Source organism: Amblyomma americanum, chromosome 2 (assembly GCF_052857255.1).
Source record: "Amblyomma americanum isolate KBUSLIRL-KWMA chromosome 2, ASM5285725v1, whole genome shotgun sequence".
Taxonomy (NCBI): domain Eukaryota; kingdom Metazoa; phylum Arthropoda; class Arachnida; order Ixodida; family Ixodidae; genus Amblyomma; species Amblyomma americanum.
This window is the reverse complement of record NC_135498.1, coordinates 177,088,021-177,105,065: the sequence shown is the minus strand read 5'-3', so window position 1 is coordinate 177,105,065 and position 17,045 is coordinate 177,088,021. Positions and strand designations below refer to the sequence as shown.

The 17,045-nt window shown below is 47.6% G+C and overlaps 1 protein-coding gene across 1 annotated transcript in view; it reads left to right on the top strand.

Annotated features, from left to right (window-relative positions):
* Positions 1–17,045, top strand: part of LOC144119313 (cytochrome P450 2B11-like) — an 86,732-nt gene that overhangs the window by 58,092 nt on the left and 11,595 nt on the right. Inside the window, exons 4-6 of the mRNA XM_077651974.1 lie at positions 3,191–3,495; positions 7,075–7,190; positions 7,389–7,647. Coding sequence (XP_077508100.1) covers positions 3,191–3,495; positions 7,075–7,190; positions 7,389–7,647 — 680 coding nt within the window. The remainder of the gene's footprint in view (positions 1–3,190; positions 3,496–7,074; positions 7,191–7,388; positions 7,648–17,045) is intronic.

Below are 17,045 nucleotides of genomic sequence, written 5' to 3'. Positions count from 1 at the left end.
ATATTCGTAACCTGCTATTCATGATCTGAGAGAACCTTCCATATGCGCTCCACCCCATTCTTATCTTTCTAGTTATTTCCCGCTTATGGTCCGGATCAGCTGCCACTACCTGCTCTAAGTAGACGTTTACCACTTCCTGCGCCTCGCTTCCAACTGTGAACTGCTGTTCCCTTGTTAGGCTGTTGGGCATTACTTTGGTTTTCTGCACGTAAATTTTAGACCCTCCGTTTTGCTCTGCCTTTCTCAATCTTTAATCATGCTTTGCAGTGACTCAGCAAGGCAATCTCATGAGTGACTCAGCAAGGCAATGTCGTCAGCGAATCGCAGATTATTTAGCAATTCTCTATTAACTCTTATCCCCAGCTGTTCCCAATTCAGGCCTCGGAATACCTCCGGTAAACAGGCGGTGAACAGCATCGTCGAGGTCGTGTCCCCTTGCCTGACGACTTTCCTTATAGGAATTTTATTGCTGACTTTATGAAGGACTCTGGCAGCTCTGCAGTTGCGTATATATCTTCCAGTATTTTCACATAAGCTTCTTCTACAATCTGATTCCGCAATACCTGTATGACAGGTTAGGCTTCCACTGAGAATTCTTTCTCGTAATCAATGAACGCTATATATAGGGGTTGGCTGTATTCTGCGCATTTCTCTATCCTTTGATTGATAGTGTGAATATCATCTATTTTTGAATATCTTTTACGGATGCCTGCCTGTGATTTGGTTGATTGAAGTCCAAGGTTGCCCTGATTCTATTATCGGTTACCTTAGTAAATACTTTCTAGGCGACGGGAGTAAGCTGATTGGTCTGTAATTTTTCAAGTGCTTGGCGTCTCCTTTCTTATGAATTCAGATATTTGCGTTAATCCAAAGTTCTGGTACGGCCGAGGCCTTAAGGCATTGCGTATACAGGGCGGCTAGTTTTTTTAGCACAATTTCCTCTGCATCCTTCAACAGATCTTTTGTTAGCTGATCTTCACCAGCTGCTTTTCATGTCTGCTCTGCTTCTAAGGCTTTCTTTACTTCCTCTTTCGTTTCTGGTGGGATGACACATTGCTGCACACTACTATCTCTCTGATTAACGCTTTGATTACATTGATTACTGTATAATTTACGTAGAAGGAATTGCACACCCAGGCCTGGGGCGCGGCCTGAGCTCGGTCACAAGAATCGAAAACGGACTCCCTCACCAGAACAGGAATTCGCCTCCCTGGTGTAGTACTTGGCGACAACCTTTTATGTTAACACGCTTTGGCGGGCTAGTTGGTTAAGCATCTTGAATAAACAGAGCGAACAAAGACGAGCACAAAAGACAAGAAAGCGAACGACACGACAGCGCCGTGTCGTTCGCTTTCTTGTCTTTTGTGCTCGTCTTTGTTCGCGCTGTTTATTCAAGAACCTTTTATGATCAAACCAATTAACCCTCGGCCCTCATTCCCCAGCGGCTGCGGAGCAACTGGCCAAGGCGGCGGTCAGACCTGTGACGCAGCGGAGGGTGCTAACAATCTCTGGCTCCGGACAGGCCGCCACTGGAATCTGAACCTGGCAACGTTCAACGCTAGAACCTTATCTAGGGAGGCTAGCCTAGCAGGGCTGTTTGAGGAACTAGCCGGCCTTAAATGGGATGTCATATGGCTCAGTGAAGTTAGGAGGACAGGTGAGGCGTATAAAGTTCTAAAGGACGGGCACATACTGTGCTATCGCGGATTAGGGGATAGACAAGTACAAGGTCTGGGATTCATCATTAATAAGGGCTGGCAACTTAGAGGGATTCTATAGCATTAACACCAGTGTAGCAGCTATCATAATTAGGCTCATTATTATGTACAAGCTGAAGGTGGTGCATGCCTACGAGCCTACATCGAGCCATGATGACCAGACTATTGAAAGTTTCTATGAAGACGTGGAATCGGCAATGAACAACGCAAAATCACAGTACACTGCACTGATGGGCGACTTCAGTGCGAAGGTAGGCAAGAAACAGGCTGGCGACCATGTGGATAGTGAATATGGAATAGTTCTAGGAATAGCAGGGGAGAGTTATTAGTAGATTTCGCAGCTGGAAATAATTTTCGGATCATGAATACCTTCTTCAGAAAACGAGAGAACAGGAAGTGGGCATGGAAGAGTAGAGCGCGTAACGGCTACAACTGGTAAGAAAAAAATGTATTGCGACTGCTCTTATTAGCACTTGGAGAAAAAAAAATGAACTCTGGACCTCTCCCGCACAAAGAAAGATGGTTGTTGGTAGTCTTAGCTATATTTAATCGCTGTGATGCAACACTGAGAGCAACGACGAACGTCGTGGGAGACACCTGTGAAGTACTTTGAATCAACTGGTTTTGTTTGTCATACAGATATTTGTTAGGCGTTTAAGGTCACTGTCTATAGCAGGCGGAAAGTATGACAAATTATCCTCCACAGCCAGAATCGGCAGCATAAACGAACGCGAAAAAAGCCAGCTATGGAAGCATGCATACTAAAAACGCGGACTAAGAAAAAGCTTATGCATTGACACGCTCATTCCGCAAACTAAAGAGAATCTGCCTTCTTTAAGTGTAAAAATTTCCTCGAGTTGTATTTTCTCCCCGAGACTGGCAGTTTTGCTGTTATAAAACATTCGGCACATTTAAAAAAATGCAACGCTGCCAACGGAATAGCGTGATCGAACTCAGTTTGCTTGGATCCTCCCTATCCTGGATTTCTTTCTGTAGCACAGAACTTCAGGTACATTATGACGGCAGCACTAGTGACATCGTTAATTCTTAGGGCACTAGCATGAAACATAAATTTTATAATATGTGAATTGGAAATATCGTTAGAAATCGCAACTGATTCTCAGAGTATATGGAAGCCGATAACGAAGAAATCGCAACTGATTCTCAGAGTATATGGAAGCCGATAACGAAACTTTTGCTTCGACTCCATTCATCGAGTTCTTTGACTCCTGACGCCTGCAATTATCGTGTGCGTTGTTCAGACACCAATTAACACCGTTGCCACATGGAGTTTTATGTACAAGGCGAGAACAACGTCCACCTGCGGGTCACGCTCGCAGCGAGATGTCAAAATTTTATGAGGCTCTTAGCAGTCAATATGATTTCGAGGCCAGATATCGCAATGCATCTGTAAAAGATTCGTATGTGACAGCACTTATACGCACTGAATCCTTCGCTCACTATTTCTCCAGAAACAGTTCCACCGGCTGGAAAACTGGATTGCCGAGGCTGAGGGCCAGCCGATGTCACTGCAGCGGCCACTTCAAGACTGTGCTGCCCACATCGCAGCGGCTCTTTTGTACGGCTCTGGACTCCCCGAGGACACTTTAGCTCTGCGCCAGATGACCGACCTGATCGAGAAGCTGCGCATTGCGCTGTTCGAAGGACCACCCTTCAGTTTTGTCCCGCTATGTGTGCGGCATATTTTTGAGCGCTTCCCATTCACTAGATACGGGAGGTTGCGCAAAGCTATACATGACTTCGATATGTTTACTATGTGAGTATGCAGCTTTCGGCTACATATTAGAAGATTAAAAATCGTTTGCTTATTAGATAATGCTCTGGGAAGCGCATTTTCACCACCTTTTGCCAACATGGACGAGACCTAAGACTTGCAGCGAACGGCTACAGCGGATAAACGCCGCCAGAGTTACCAGGTTGTTTCTTAACGTGCAGCCGTACGACAGCGGAATGTCTCTTCTCCAGCTCCCAGCATGAAATCGGAAAAAGCGCCAGTGGAATAACTGAGAAATGCGAGGTCTCGACAGAAAGGGGTTGTGACTGGCAGATATGAATGTCTTGCATTTACTCAGCGTGCTTTATGCCTCTTGCAATCAGTTTCTGCCGGACCCTGAGCACGGAATCAAACGTTTTAGTATAAAATCATCCCTTTCAACAATAGGTCGCAATGCTGCAAACCTCGGATTGGGAAATTGTTTATTCGGTTTCAGTGCACCGAACAATAAAGATTTTGAAACGAAACTTTTTGTTCGAAATCATAAAAAAAATTGCCAGGCTTAGCTTTGTTAAGCCAAGAATGCGTTGCATATCTCGATGGAGTTCCGTGCTGCTCCGTTGACTCGATAGGCTATTGACTCGATCGCCATTGAAATTGCCCGTGTAGCAGCGCTCGATCGCCTTTGAGTCGGTAGCTGAAATGCCCGTGTGACTGTCCCGGCGAAGGAGCGCAGCTCTTTTATACATATGCCGTGACGTCAATCATAGCGCAGCGCCCCTAGCGGGAGGAGCGGGAGCCAGGTGGTGGCTGCGGCCGCGCGCGACCGCGCCAGTTGGGGCCCAGCTTTTCCTCCGTGACGTCACGTGCCGGCGCAGCGCCCCTAGCGGGAGGAGCGGGAGTCAGGTGGTGGCTGCGGCCGCGCGCGACCGCGCGAGTTGGGGCCCAGCTTTTCCTCCGTGACGTCACGCGCCGGCGCAGCGCCCCTAGCGGGAGGAGCGGGAGTCAGGTGGTGGCTGCGGCCGCGCGCGACCGCGCGAGTTGGGGCCCAGCTTTTCCTCCGGCTGTCGTGACGTCACGTCACGTGGTTTGGTGGCTGCCCGGCCGCGCCCAAGGGCTGAACTGAGTGATTGCAATATGCAACGCATAAAAGTAAAAAAAGCACTGTTAAAGGAATATTGTAGCCGCGAGTGCAAACAGGCTATGGTTTGAATCAAACGAATTTTATTTGAGGACTGTTCTTCAGTGAATTTGGTTGTGATATCACGGCAGAATGCGTGCGTCGCTCTAACTACACAATTTTTTTTCGGAGTTTGAAAATAATTATATCACGTCCCGAGAGCAGAATGCGTGCGTCGCTCAAACTACGTAATTTTTTTTTTGGAGTTTGAAAATAATTATATCACGTCCCGAGAGCACTTTCTGCTCACTGCCATCTGCATAAAGAGTCAAGCTTTAAATTTTAACCCCTGATGAAAACCGACATATGGAAAGCTCATGCCTTGGTTGTATCGCGTAGGTAATACGAAAAATACTCCCCACTTATGGGAAGACAACCCTTACGATCCTGCCCCTCCCCCCGCCCCCTCAGTATTTTCAGTGATGATCAGAGAAGCCCTGGTGCATTGTGCTAATTTTTTTTTCATCCACGTCATACGCATCGCGATATATTCCTGTGGACTTTTGCTGCTTTAACACCTCATTATCACTGACCCACACCTTCCGGCCGTAACCAGTGTCTCGTACCCGGCAAATGATCGCATGATTGCCCATGGGCAGTTCTTCTAGAAGTTCTATTCCCTTTACTAATCTGACAGCCGTGCAACATCTACTGTCGTTGAGATTATTTCTTAGAACTTTCAAAAGAACAGCCCGAAATATTCTTCTTTTCCTGTGATTTGCGAATAAGGAGAAAAGTTGAATAGGTCATATTTTAGTTTTCTCTTCATGTCAATCATCTTCTGAGGTTGCTTTTCGAATAGTTACTGTTCTCAATTGAACGACAGCCTTTTTGAATATTTTTTCTTCGTTTTTAAATATTCTGTGATGCTCAAACGCAATTTATGTGGTTGCATATAGGTATCAGTAGTCTTATTGTGATTTCACTGAGAATTTGAATAAAACTGCCTCCTCATCTGACTCCGCCACTTTTGGGAAAAGATGCACCAGAGAAAGGAAATATTGTCACGTTGTGGTGGCTGGAATCGGGAAAGCACAAAGAGAGCGAAAGTGAGGTCGAAAAAAACTTTATTTTGGCTGACGCGCCCACAATGGACTGAATCACGCGGCGGCGGCGTATCAACATGCATGTTTGGCGGTAGTCCAACAGAATGCCAGCCGATCTCGGCCGTGCTCGATTCAAAGCTGATTGCGAACTTTCGAGATACGGAGTCCAAAGTTACTACAACATTCTGAAACAAGGCAGAATAAGCTCCGCCTGGATACGATCAATCTGGATAAATCTGGATGTGTCTCTCAAACAAAGGGATACAGCCGCGCGCGCACCGGTAGCTTTGACAAATGAACAAACAGTACACACATTCGCGGCAATATAAATAAACTTATAAATATTACTTAAGCCATTCAAATGAGATCGGAAGAAAGAAAAACATTTTTACGTAAGCGCACAAAATGGTTCACTTTAAGCATTCCAGGCATACTTCAGGTCGAAGTACATAAAATAATTTTTTAATGCATTTAGGATATAATCAGCTCTGAATAAAAGTAGAGCGTCCTTCTTAATTTGTCGTTATTTCGTCCATTTACAACATTCGACGAAAAAAAAAACGGTTTTCTGTTCGGAATATGGCGCCACCACTCAGAAATGAAAGCGTTAGTGCGAACTTTTCATTGCAGAATACAGTTAAGCACTCTTAAGGCGAAAGCCGTTAATGGCTCATACTGTCGTCCGTTCGCAGAGGGTGTAACACGGTTAACTCTGAAGGCAAGTTTTATGACTACAGAGTAATTAGTTGATTATATAGGCAAAAATGTCGAAATTTTGTCGAGATAACGCGGACGTCGATATAGAAAAGGGAAACGGTGTGACGTAACATCACCGGGAGCCATCACGGCCTAGTGAAAACTGTCACAGAATGGTAGGAAAAAAGTCGGATTTGTGTCAAATTAGGATAAGAAAGTGTGTAATTAAGCATAATTAATACTTCATATCCCCTTCAGATGTATAATTTGCGTATCGATGTAGCCATAGGAACGGTGTGACGTAGCATTCACCGGAAGTCGTCACGGCATAGTGAAAATTGTCACAGAATGCTCGGCTTTCGCATCTGAACACTTTTGTTGCCAAAATGTCTCGTAATCTTTACTTCTCATTTTGCAATACTTTGGTTATTGGGAAATTCTCTCTAAAGTGAGGCTACCATTTTTTCGTGAACGACAATATTTTTCAAAAAATAACAAATTTTCAGAATTCTTGAACCACCTACTCATGCCGCAGTCAGCAGAATTTTCATTAGGTACAGTTCCTGGCCCCATGTCCGGCGTCTGCAAGAAGCAATGAATTTGTTGAACGCGAGAATTCCAAAGTCGTGCATTCGTTTAGTGATACCGAGTGTCACTTTGTGCAGCAACGCAAACTTTTACATACCTCTTTCTCGCAAGTCGACATATGGATGATCCTGCGTGGATACAGAAGGAAGAAACAGACAAGAACTTCATTCGATCCTACATGAGGATGACTGAGAAGGCAAATAACGAGAAGCATTCAATGTTCCAACGTGAGTTTGGAGACATTCTTGCTCTAGAACATTAACTCTGTCCAGCGTGTTAGAGGTGATCGGCTCTAGCACTGCTTTAAGATCTAGTTCAGAATCTCAGTTGCCTGATTAACTAACCAAACAAGCGGTTGATTGCACGAGCAGCCAACTTTCTGGAGCGTGCACTGACCTACCCTCTTGGTTATTTTTTCTCTGCAGACCGCTTTCTCGTCGGCACAGCACAAAACCTCATTGTGGGTGGCACGTTCACAACAGCAACCAGGGCACAACTGCACTTCCTGAACTTCGCTGTTCACCAGGACACCATACAGACTCGCGTTCAGAGAGAAATCGATGCTGCAGTCGGTCAGCATAGAACACCGACCTGGGAGGACCGAAAGAAAATGCCATTCACTCTGGCGTGCGTATGGGAAATGGAACGCTGGAAGACTTCAGGGGCTCTTGTAGTCCCGAGACAGTAAGTCTTCATCAAACTGCTAAGAAAACGACGTCAGGTGCCCAGTACCTTCCAGCCTGTCGCATTTTCGTGACTCAAAATAAGTAGAAGCGAGCATTGTTTGCATGTATCTTCAGAATAGCGGTGCCCTTTTAGCGAATGTAGAAATTTTTCATGACGTGTTTTGCGGCAAAATAAATTTAGGCATTATGTGATAACCTTCAATTTTTCAGTGGATTGTTTTTATGATAGTTGGGTTTTCATCGGTTTCGCTGCAAATTATTACAGAGAAATATGCAGGAGAAAGTGAATTTTTTTTTTATGAGTGATGGTCGATGTTGTCAGCGAATCATGCTTCCGGTGGTCTGGGCGTGTTGCGGAGTCCGCAGCATTCCGACCGGGGACCACCGCCATTTGGTATCGCTATATTTCACTGTGAAGACAACAGAATAGAGCTTCTGCTGGTCGCAATGCTTACCGTTTTCGTCAAAACCGAAAGAAAATGAGGCGTTAGGCAATGAAAGCGAGAGAATAAACTTCAACGTTGATTTTATAGGCTTTGAATATTTTCTGCTTTGCTACCCCTCGTCCCTTTCACATTTCTTAACGAATAACCGCAGAATGGTTCTCGTTTATGCCTGGTGCATCATAACAAAATCTTTGGTCTTTATACTCGCAACTCTTTTCGAAATTTTTTTAACAAACACATTCCCAACCCTGTTCATGGTTGGTTATAATATTTATTTGCATCAGTGCCGGGCATTCAGAAAAGGAATGCTGTTGTGAATGCACAAAGCAAGGCTTTGCGAACGAAAACTTGCGCATTTCTCCTGAAATATTTAGCGCCCCGATCATAATTTTACAAGGGCGTTACTTGCAGTCAGTTACGTAATACAAAAACTACTTTAAAAAGAAATGTAAGACCGAAACGGCATAAAAAGTTGCATGTCTGCTCAAAATTTGGTACACTAGATGCATACATACCGTAAGTTGTTTAAGTGCCGCCTCTTCAGTGAACAAAAAAGCGGCCTATTTTCTCGGCACGGCTTGGCAATCATAATGGCTTGCAGTCGACCGCAGCAGCGATTGAGAAGGGTACCGCCGATCTGCCCCTTGTTGGTTGTAGGTCCGGGAAGATTGGTTGAATTTTCCTAAAGTATGTATATGCTTTCCGGCTCATTTATGGAATTGAAACGTTCATTTTACATTTAATCTGCTGGATTCTGCCTTTTGCTTGTTGTTTCTAACTTTGTACTGTGATTGCTCCTCCCGATAAAAATTACCAGAAAACCGAGCGCCGTTAAGTACGGTGAATAAATGAACAAACAACAGAATTCAGGGTAAGTTTTAGATGTGAACTTATTTCGGGCAAAGAAATATCCATGTCAATTAAGCTTTCCAGAAAGCTTTTCTTACTGCGCATTTTCAGCTGTCCTATAATGATGTGGGCAAATAGTCGAGAGCACATAACTAACAGCGTTGGTGTTAACGACTTGTTAGTTTAGAATAGCAGATGGGCCTACGAGCAAATCAATAATTATATACAGATGAATTTTGCTAATGAATATTGATACATTTATGAGAAATTCCGCTTGTTCGGATCAAAACGCTCAAGATTCAAAAAAGGCTGAACGCAAATTGGTGATAGTTTTTGAAGGCCGGCGCTGTCACTTAGTAAGATATTAATTTTTACTTTACTACAAATAGTTCATAAGAAATGTTTGGTGAAAAATACCTCAGTGAGAGCGATCGAAAATGCGTTCTCGACAAGATGTTCTTGACGCGTTTTGACGCACTTCAAAGAATACGGTAATAACGCATAGTATAGTGTACTGCATATACAAATTATTGATTGTAGTGGTTATTTTGTCAATAGCTGGTGACTGTTCTCGCTTTATTATTTTTTGTCACGAAGTGTTGACTGTAGTCCGGAGAGCAGAAATGCTACGAAAATGGTGTCTAAACAAAACACTTTATTTAGGCTGACTTGCGCCCACAATGGACTGAATCGATCGGCGGCGGCATAGTAACAAGAGTGCTCGGCGGTCGTCGAACAGAATGCCCACCGCTGTCGGCCGTGTTCAATTTAAAGCTGATAGCGAACTTTCAAGATAAAGCGTGCAATGTTGCTACAACCTTCTGGAGCAACGTAGAATCAAATCTACTTGGATGTTTCAATCGATAAAAATCCGGTCGCGTCTTTCATCGCAAGCAAAGCGATAAAGCTGCGTGGCTGAAGCTTTGAAGATTTAAAAACAAACATTGCAAAGATTGGCGACATTACTTTCCCTCTCAAAGAAGCATCAACACGATGCATTATAACAAGTAATGCGACTAGCAACAAAAAAAATAGATCGTGCGAAAATAAACACAGAGTGTGGAAACACAGCGTCCTTTAGCGCGCATATTAGGGCTTTAGACGGACGACATGGCCAACTTCTGTTCGTACGCGGCGTCGCTGGAATGCAGTCATTTCGAACGGGACGACTTCATAATCCAGTTCACCTAGCCGACGAGAAACCTTGTACGGGCCGAAATAGCGGCGCAAAAGCTTTTCATGCAATCCACGGATGCGAATGGCCGTCCAAACCAAAACGTGGTTTCCTGGCTTCTATTCCGTGATGCGTCTTTCTAGGTTGTAGCGTCTGGCGTCGGTCCGCTGCTGCTTTTTGATTCTTCATCGGGCAAGTCTTCCGCCTCCTTCTGCGCGTTGAAGGTAGGCGGCGTCGACGTTATTTTCTTCGGTAATGTTGGGAAGCATGGCGTCTAGCGTGGTCGTGACGTCGCTGCCATGGACGAGCCTAAAAGGCGTCATCTCAGAGGTCTCCTGCGCTGCGGTGTTGTAGGCGAAGACGATGTAAAGCAGGATGACGGACCAGGTCTTGTGTTCGGCATCGATATACATGGCGAGCATATCGGCAATGATTTTGTCAGGAGCTCGGTCAGTCCGTTGGTCTGCGGATGCTATGCAGTTGTCCTCCGGTGGCTCGTTTGGCTGTAACGCAGGATAATCTGATTTTGTTCCGCCGTGATTCTGTTCCTCTGTCCATGATGAGCACATCGAGGGCGCCGTGTCAAACAAGAATGCACTCCACGAAAAAATTTGGCCACTTCTGCTGCTGTTCCTTTCGGTAGGGCTTTTGCCTCGGCGTAGCGAGTAAGGTAGTTGTCACTATGATGATCGACCTTTTTACAGACGTTGAAATTGGGAAAGAGCCAAGCAAGTCCATGTTGACCTGCTGAAAGGGCCTTGAGGGGGATTCAATGGGGTTCAGAAATCCTGCTGGTAGGGTTGCAGGGGTCTTTCGTCTCTGACAATCTCGGCAGGTTTTCACATAATGTGCGACATCGGCAGACGGTCGAGGCCGGTAATACTTGTCTTGAATTCGCGGAGGGTGCGAGTAAACCCGAGATGTCCAGCTGTCGGCTCGTCGTGGGAAGCATGTAGAACTTCTTCGCGGAGACAAGCAGGTACAACAAGGAGGTACTGTACCTACTGTACCTGCTTGTCTCCGCGAAGACGTTCTACATGCTTCACACGACGAGCCGACAGCTGGACATCTCGGGTAGGTCTTGGGAAGAAGATAAAGTGTCCCTGCTAAGGTGGCTGCACATCGCTCCAGTGAAAAATCTCGCCATCTGCGTAAATACGTTCTTAATATCAAGACAATTGACCACGCCATCTGAGGAAGCTCCCGAAGCTCATGCGCCGTCTCACTTAGTGGCCATAATCAAATGTCCTTAAGTCATCCCGGCAGCAGGACTTGGCACCGAGGCTAGGCCTAGGGCCACCGGTGACGCGCTGGCAGAGGTGGCTTCGCTGGCGCCGGACCCAGCTCTTTCAGCAGCACCTCTTTTGACCACTGAGCCTGGGTCCCAGCTCTTGGTTCCTGCTCCCGGTCCATCAGCAGCAGCGCACATCCCGACTTCTCCAAATGCACTCCGCCCGTGAGCCATCTGCCCTCTGGGCGGAACTCGGCAAAGGCTGCCCAGCCTCCATTGCTGGATGGGGCTTCAACCGTGCAGCGTGAGGAGGAGAGCTCTCCAATGAACCTGTCTTCAGCACCTCCATCCGTGCCACCAGCTTCCCGCTGTTCTCAAAAGCGCCCATCAGGGGCACTGCACAGGATTCGTCTGCTGCCATCTGCAGCTCACAAGGCAAGCGTTCCTGCACAGCGTATGCCAACCAGGTGGCTGTGCCAACATCGAGATCGGTATCGTATAAAGTGGCCATTAAAGCTCTGGCAGCCAAAAGCCTGACACACATTTCGAACAGGATTCTTCAGGTGAACCTGGACGAGTATCTTGGGACCAAATGTTTTCGTGACTTCACGTCTAGAGTGAAATCTAATACAATCGCTGTGTGGCTCCCGACTTTGGCTGCTGTCGAGCGTCTGCAAACGCTCAAGTGAATATCGAATACAAGCGAGGTCTTGGTGCCGGTCCAGGTGTACCTAGTAGAAGTTTTGGACCTACAAGGCCGTGTTGTTTACAACCGTGTTGTTTACAACGTCGACGTTGCAGAAGACCAGACGACCCTCTAGCGTGAGTTGTAGTGTCCAACCCACCATGTCATCCACACGCGGTATATGGGAAAGGGGCAATCGTCCATCGTCACACTACAAGGCTCACCTGCTCTTCCAGAACGACTTTACTACTATGGCTGTATTCAGCGGCCTCGCCCTTACATACCGAGTGCTGTTTATTGCCACAGCTGTTTCAGACCTGGCCACATGCGCCGATCATGCCCTTTTACAACGCAAGATGATGCTCGGCCACAAGGCACACCCTCTTACAGATGCGGACTTTGCAAGACTGACGACCACGAGATCACCTCTCCAACTTGCCCAACAAAAGAGAAAGCAACTGTGAAGGTTTGGCGTGGGATCCGTAAGCAAGTGCCTCCGAATGAAAACAGAGCCCCGATGCCGACATCCAAAGGTTTGCGGCTCTCCAGTGGGATGAAGACGACTGGCCGGAGCTTTCTGAGCCCAATCCACCTGCAGCCCCTGTTCAACTGTCGTACAGTGATAAAGTGCGCAAGGATCACCGTCGCCTTCAAGCTACACAAAAGCAGAGCATACTGGAACCTCTGCGTGAGGACATGGCAGCAGTTGGCGACCAAATTGCGCGGCTTTTAGCCGATGACTCTAAGGTACGGCAACGCCGTGAACTGCTTGCTCACCGTAGACAACCAGCGGGATCCCACTCCACGACAATCAACGCTCCAGCGCCTTCGAATACGTCCAGCCCTCATGCGTTTTTCGCAGACTCAACCAGGTCTTCTGCCGCACTGCAGGATAAATCAACAATATCCCTCCTCGGATTTATGGTAAACTAGTTATCTAACCTGACATCAGTTCTATTACAACGCCTGGAAGCCAAATCGAAAATGGCGAGTACACGTTGTAGTGCTGTGCTTCAATGGAACTGCAGAAGCCTCTCCACAAAGCTGGGAGAGCTCAAATCTCAACTTCGCATGAACAAGCTCCAGGTGTGGGCCCTGCTACTGCAGGAAACCAATGCGTTGCCATCCATTCCGGGCTTTAATGGATACATGTCTCCTTCAATGAACGAACGTCGTGTGCACACTGCTGCCCCTCTAGGAAAGGCGGCGGTGTACGTTGATGCGCGTTTTCTTCAAGTTCGCCTCTCTCTAGAAAACGGGGCACCTCATATAAAGAGGTAGTCGCAGTGGCTGTGAAGCTTCCCAAGGCAACTGTTGTGGCCGTGTCTTACTATATAAGACCCGACGGTGGAGCCCCCTTCGCATTAATCTGGGGTGGTTATTAACTCTACGACGATAACACTCAGGGTGGCCTATTTTAGTCGATGGTGACTTTAACGCCCCTTATCCGGACTAGAGGTATCCCACGTCAAGCGCCCTTGGTAGGCGTGTGCGGGACGCATTCGTGGACGCGCTGTTTGTTTTACTCAACTATCCAGATTAAGCAACGCGGACTGTGCGACATGCTCACAGTCCAACATATGCTCCGGACCTTACGCGGTGGTCAAGACCCGGGATTCCCTCGTGGCACCTGGAGCCAGACTGCTGGGGTATTGACCACCATCCTGTCATCATCGGTCTCCATCCATCAAGGGCCCGCCGATTACGCCGTAGGTGTTCTATGGTTAACTGGCACACGTTTCGCACCACCATCGAAGATCTCTCTGCAATCATCTGCGCTACTTGTGAACTGCATACAAACTGCGTTTAATAAGGCTACTACTGTCACCTGGAGGGAAGTGAATCGCCCGGCGCCGGATGTGGGTCTGCTTTACTTGTTGACTGCTCGCCGACAAGCGGAGATGGCAACATCCCGAGTCCCTACTTCTGCGCAAGCACTGACAAGGCTGAATTACTTTACTGCCAAGGCTCGCAGATATGAACGCGATCTCTCGCGACGGCAGTGGCATGCGCGGTGTGAGCAGTTCTCGACAGTCATCGAATGCTGCTCTCTGGCGAACGTTCCGTGCAATGGAACATGGTTCCCGTCGTCCTGACGCAGCGGCCACAGCATGCTTCGCAGCTAACTTAGCTCCGGATGATTTCACCAGAAAGGCAGCGCGGAAGCTCTTCCCCAAGTATGATGTGTTGCCTATAAGGGTCATAGAAGCCCCTTTGGCTGCCATTCCAGCATATGTCGATAAGCTCCCATCCATAGCCGACGCCGAGGGAATTGCAAGCCCATTTTCAATGCCCGAGTTGCTTGCAGCAATAGACGAGGCCCGTCGGAAGACTGTGCCCGGTCCGGACTCCATTCCGTACGAGGTCTACAAGAACTTAGGTTCCGCTGTACTGCCTCAACTCCTCGCCACCATTAACAAGGTATGGATAGAAGGTGTCGTACCAGAAACCTGGAAATCGGCTATATTGATCCCATTACAAAAGCCGGGGAAGCCGCCGACACACCTCGGAATATTCCGGCCTATATCGCTTACGCCAACTTTCAGCAAGCTTACCGAAAAATGTTTGCCACACGACTGTCGTGGTGGCTTGAGCACCATCGTTTCTCTCATCCCGCCCAAAGTGGCTTTCATACGTTCATAGGTACAGAAAATGCACAGGCTGTTTTGGCGTCAGCAGTTCTGGCCTCAACACGCAGCTACAATGTACGTACTGTATTGGCCATGGACGTGGTAACGGCATACAATAATATAAGCCATGCTGCCATCCTGGAATCGCTTGACATGCTGCATTTCCCCGTTAGAGCGAGCAATTTTGTTAAGTCCTTCCTTGAAGGCCGACACTTTGCCATAGGCCTCATTGGTGATGCCGTCGGATGATTTGTGCCTCTTCGCGTCGTTCCCCAGGGATTAGTGTTATCGCCAACATTATTTAACATTGCTTTTATCTCCCTCGCTTGGTGCTTACACGATGTCTCTGAGATTAAGTTCTTATTGTATGCTGATGACATAACGGTGTGGAGCACTGACAACGACGTGATGACTCAAGCAGCAGGCATACAATCAGCCATAGATATTACGTCGACTTTTGCTTCTTTGCTTCTTCAATTGGTCTGCAGCTTTCAGTGAGAAAAAACACATACGTGTCAGTCGTCAACCGCTGGGCGCGCCATAAAATTGCTGCAACACCAATTCGTCTCAATCTATCCGGAACTCCAATTCAAGAAAGTTCGACCGTAAAATTCTTGGGCTCGACAATACACGAGTCAGGAACCGGTACTGCTTGGCTTTCTCCGGATAAAAAGCAAGCAATTCAGGCGTTGTGTCTGATTAGACGCATTGCTTTTAAAACAAGCGGAGCCCATTCTCATGTTTCACGGCAGTTGGTGCGGGCGGCTGTGCAACCGCGCCTCGTTTACCAAGCCCAATTCCAGCCTTTGACGAGGGCTCAATGGAATCGTCTAGAAGCTGTTAATCGAGAGTCAATGAGGGTCATCACTTGCCTTCCCCGCATTACCCCGATCGTGGCGCTCCAAGAGCATGCGTAGCTGAATACACTAGAGGAGCTGGTGCAGCACCGACGCGATGCTCGTCGCCTAAAGTCAAGTCTTACACCCAATGTGTGCACTCAGGGCATATGTTTCATCGCACTCCCTTCTACAGCCGCCCCTGCCAGTTCTTCCTCCTTGGCGTTCTGTGCAGCTAAACGACAACAAACCAACTGATCGTCGTCGGCCATCACCTACCCGCGCGGCATCGTCGTTTCGCGACCGGATTACAGAGCAAGACGCCAATCTGCGGCATGGCTCCATCGTTATGTACGTTGACGCAAGCATCCATGCCTGCGAAACAACAACGGCAGTATACTGTCCTTGCAAGCCTGCGCTGAACAAAACGTCAAGGTTTCGCCTCTCAGAACCTCCTTCCTCCTTCTGTGCCGAGATGCTTGCGGATCAAGAGGAACTTTCCTCTGTGACCGCCGTTCCCATGCTACCTACGGCCCGCATTGTCATTCGCACCGACACCCTACACGTCACACGCCTACTCCGGCGAGTCAGTCGCACCCCATAAATCTGCCAAGACATCCATCGTCTAGCGGCACGCCTCCCGCAGCAAATCCGTACTGAGTGGAATCCTCGTGACCTCCTGAGCGCACGACGTCGCGCATATTATGCGACCCGCTTTTCGACCCCAGCCTCTTCGTTGCCTCGAATCCTTACTCTGGATGACACCACCCTCCTTTTAAAAAGAAAGGAACAACTTTAGCACTGCACACGTGCTCTAATCCCTCCGTGTGCGGTAACCCTCCCCCGTGGTCTTACCCGTACAGAGGAGGTTGCGCTTCGGAGGATACGGGTCTGGATGGCCCTAACTCCAGCTGTGACACGCAAGTGGCCGCATTTCAAAGATTTATATCCCCGCCCCAGGTGTCCAGTGTGCAAGATCAGAGACAGTGAGATGGATATCCACCACCTATTGTGGGTTTGAGCGGCGCTGAAGCCGACGTGAATTCGGCACATGGCGGCGGTGCGTATCTCAGAGGACAATCCGGATTCCTATATTGCCTGGACGCAGGGTACATATAATCGTTGACTACTTGATTTCATTAGATCAGCTAACATTTTTCATTTATTTAAGCATCTTACTCATCTGTCATTTCAAAACCTTTATGCCCTTAATCAATAAAGATCGCTTGAAAAAACAAGGAAGTAGGCTGTTTTGTTCTCTGGAAACTTCTTCTTAAAGATGACAACATTCTGTACACAGAGGGAAGAGTCATCGCTTAAATGAGGCGGGGTGTGAAGAAACTTTGCCTTCCATGTACTGGATGAGGCATTTTAGGTCGGGGTCCGAGCGTTCCTACTGTGCAAAAGAGCTGGGGCTGATGGGTCACAGGAAGGTGTCCTCATCGTACTCCAGCGGCAGCGCATCTACAGGGGCTCGTGAGGAACAATCAGCGCCAGACTGCTTGCCTCCGGACTTGAAAGCGACGGTAACGTCTAACTCCTCGA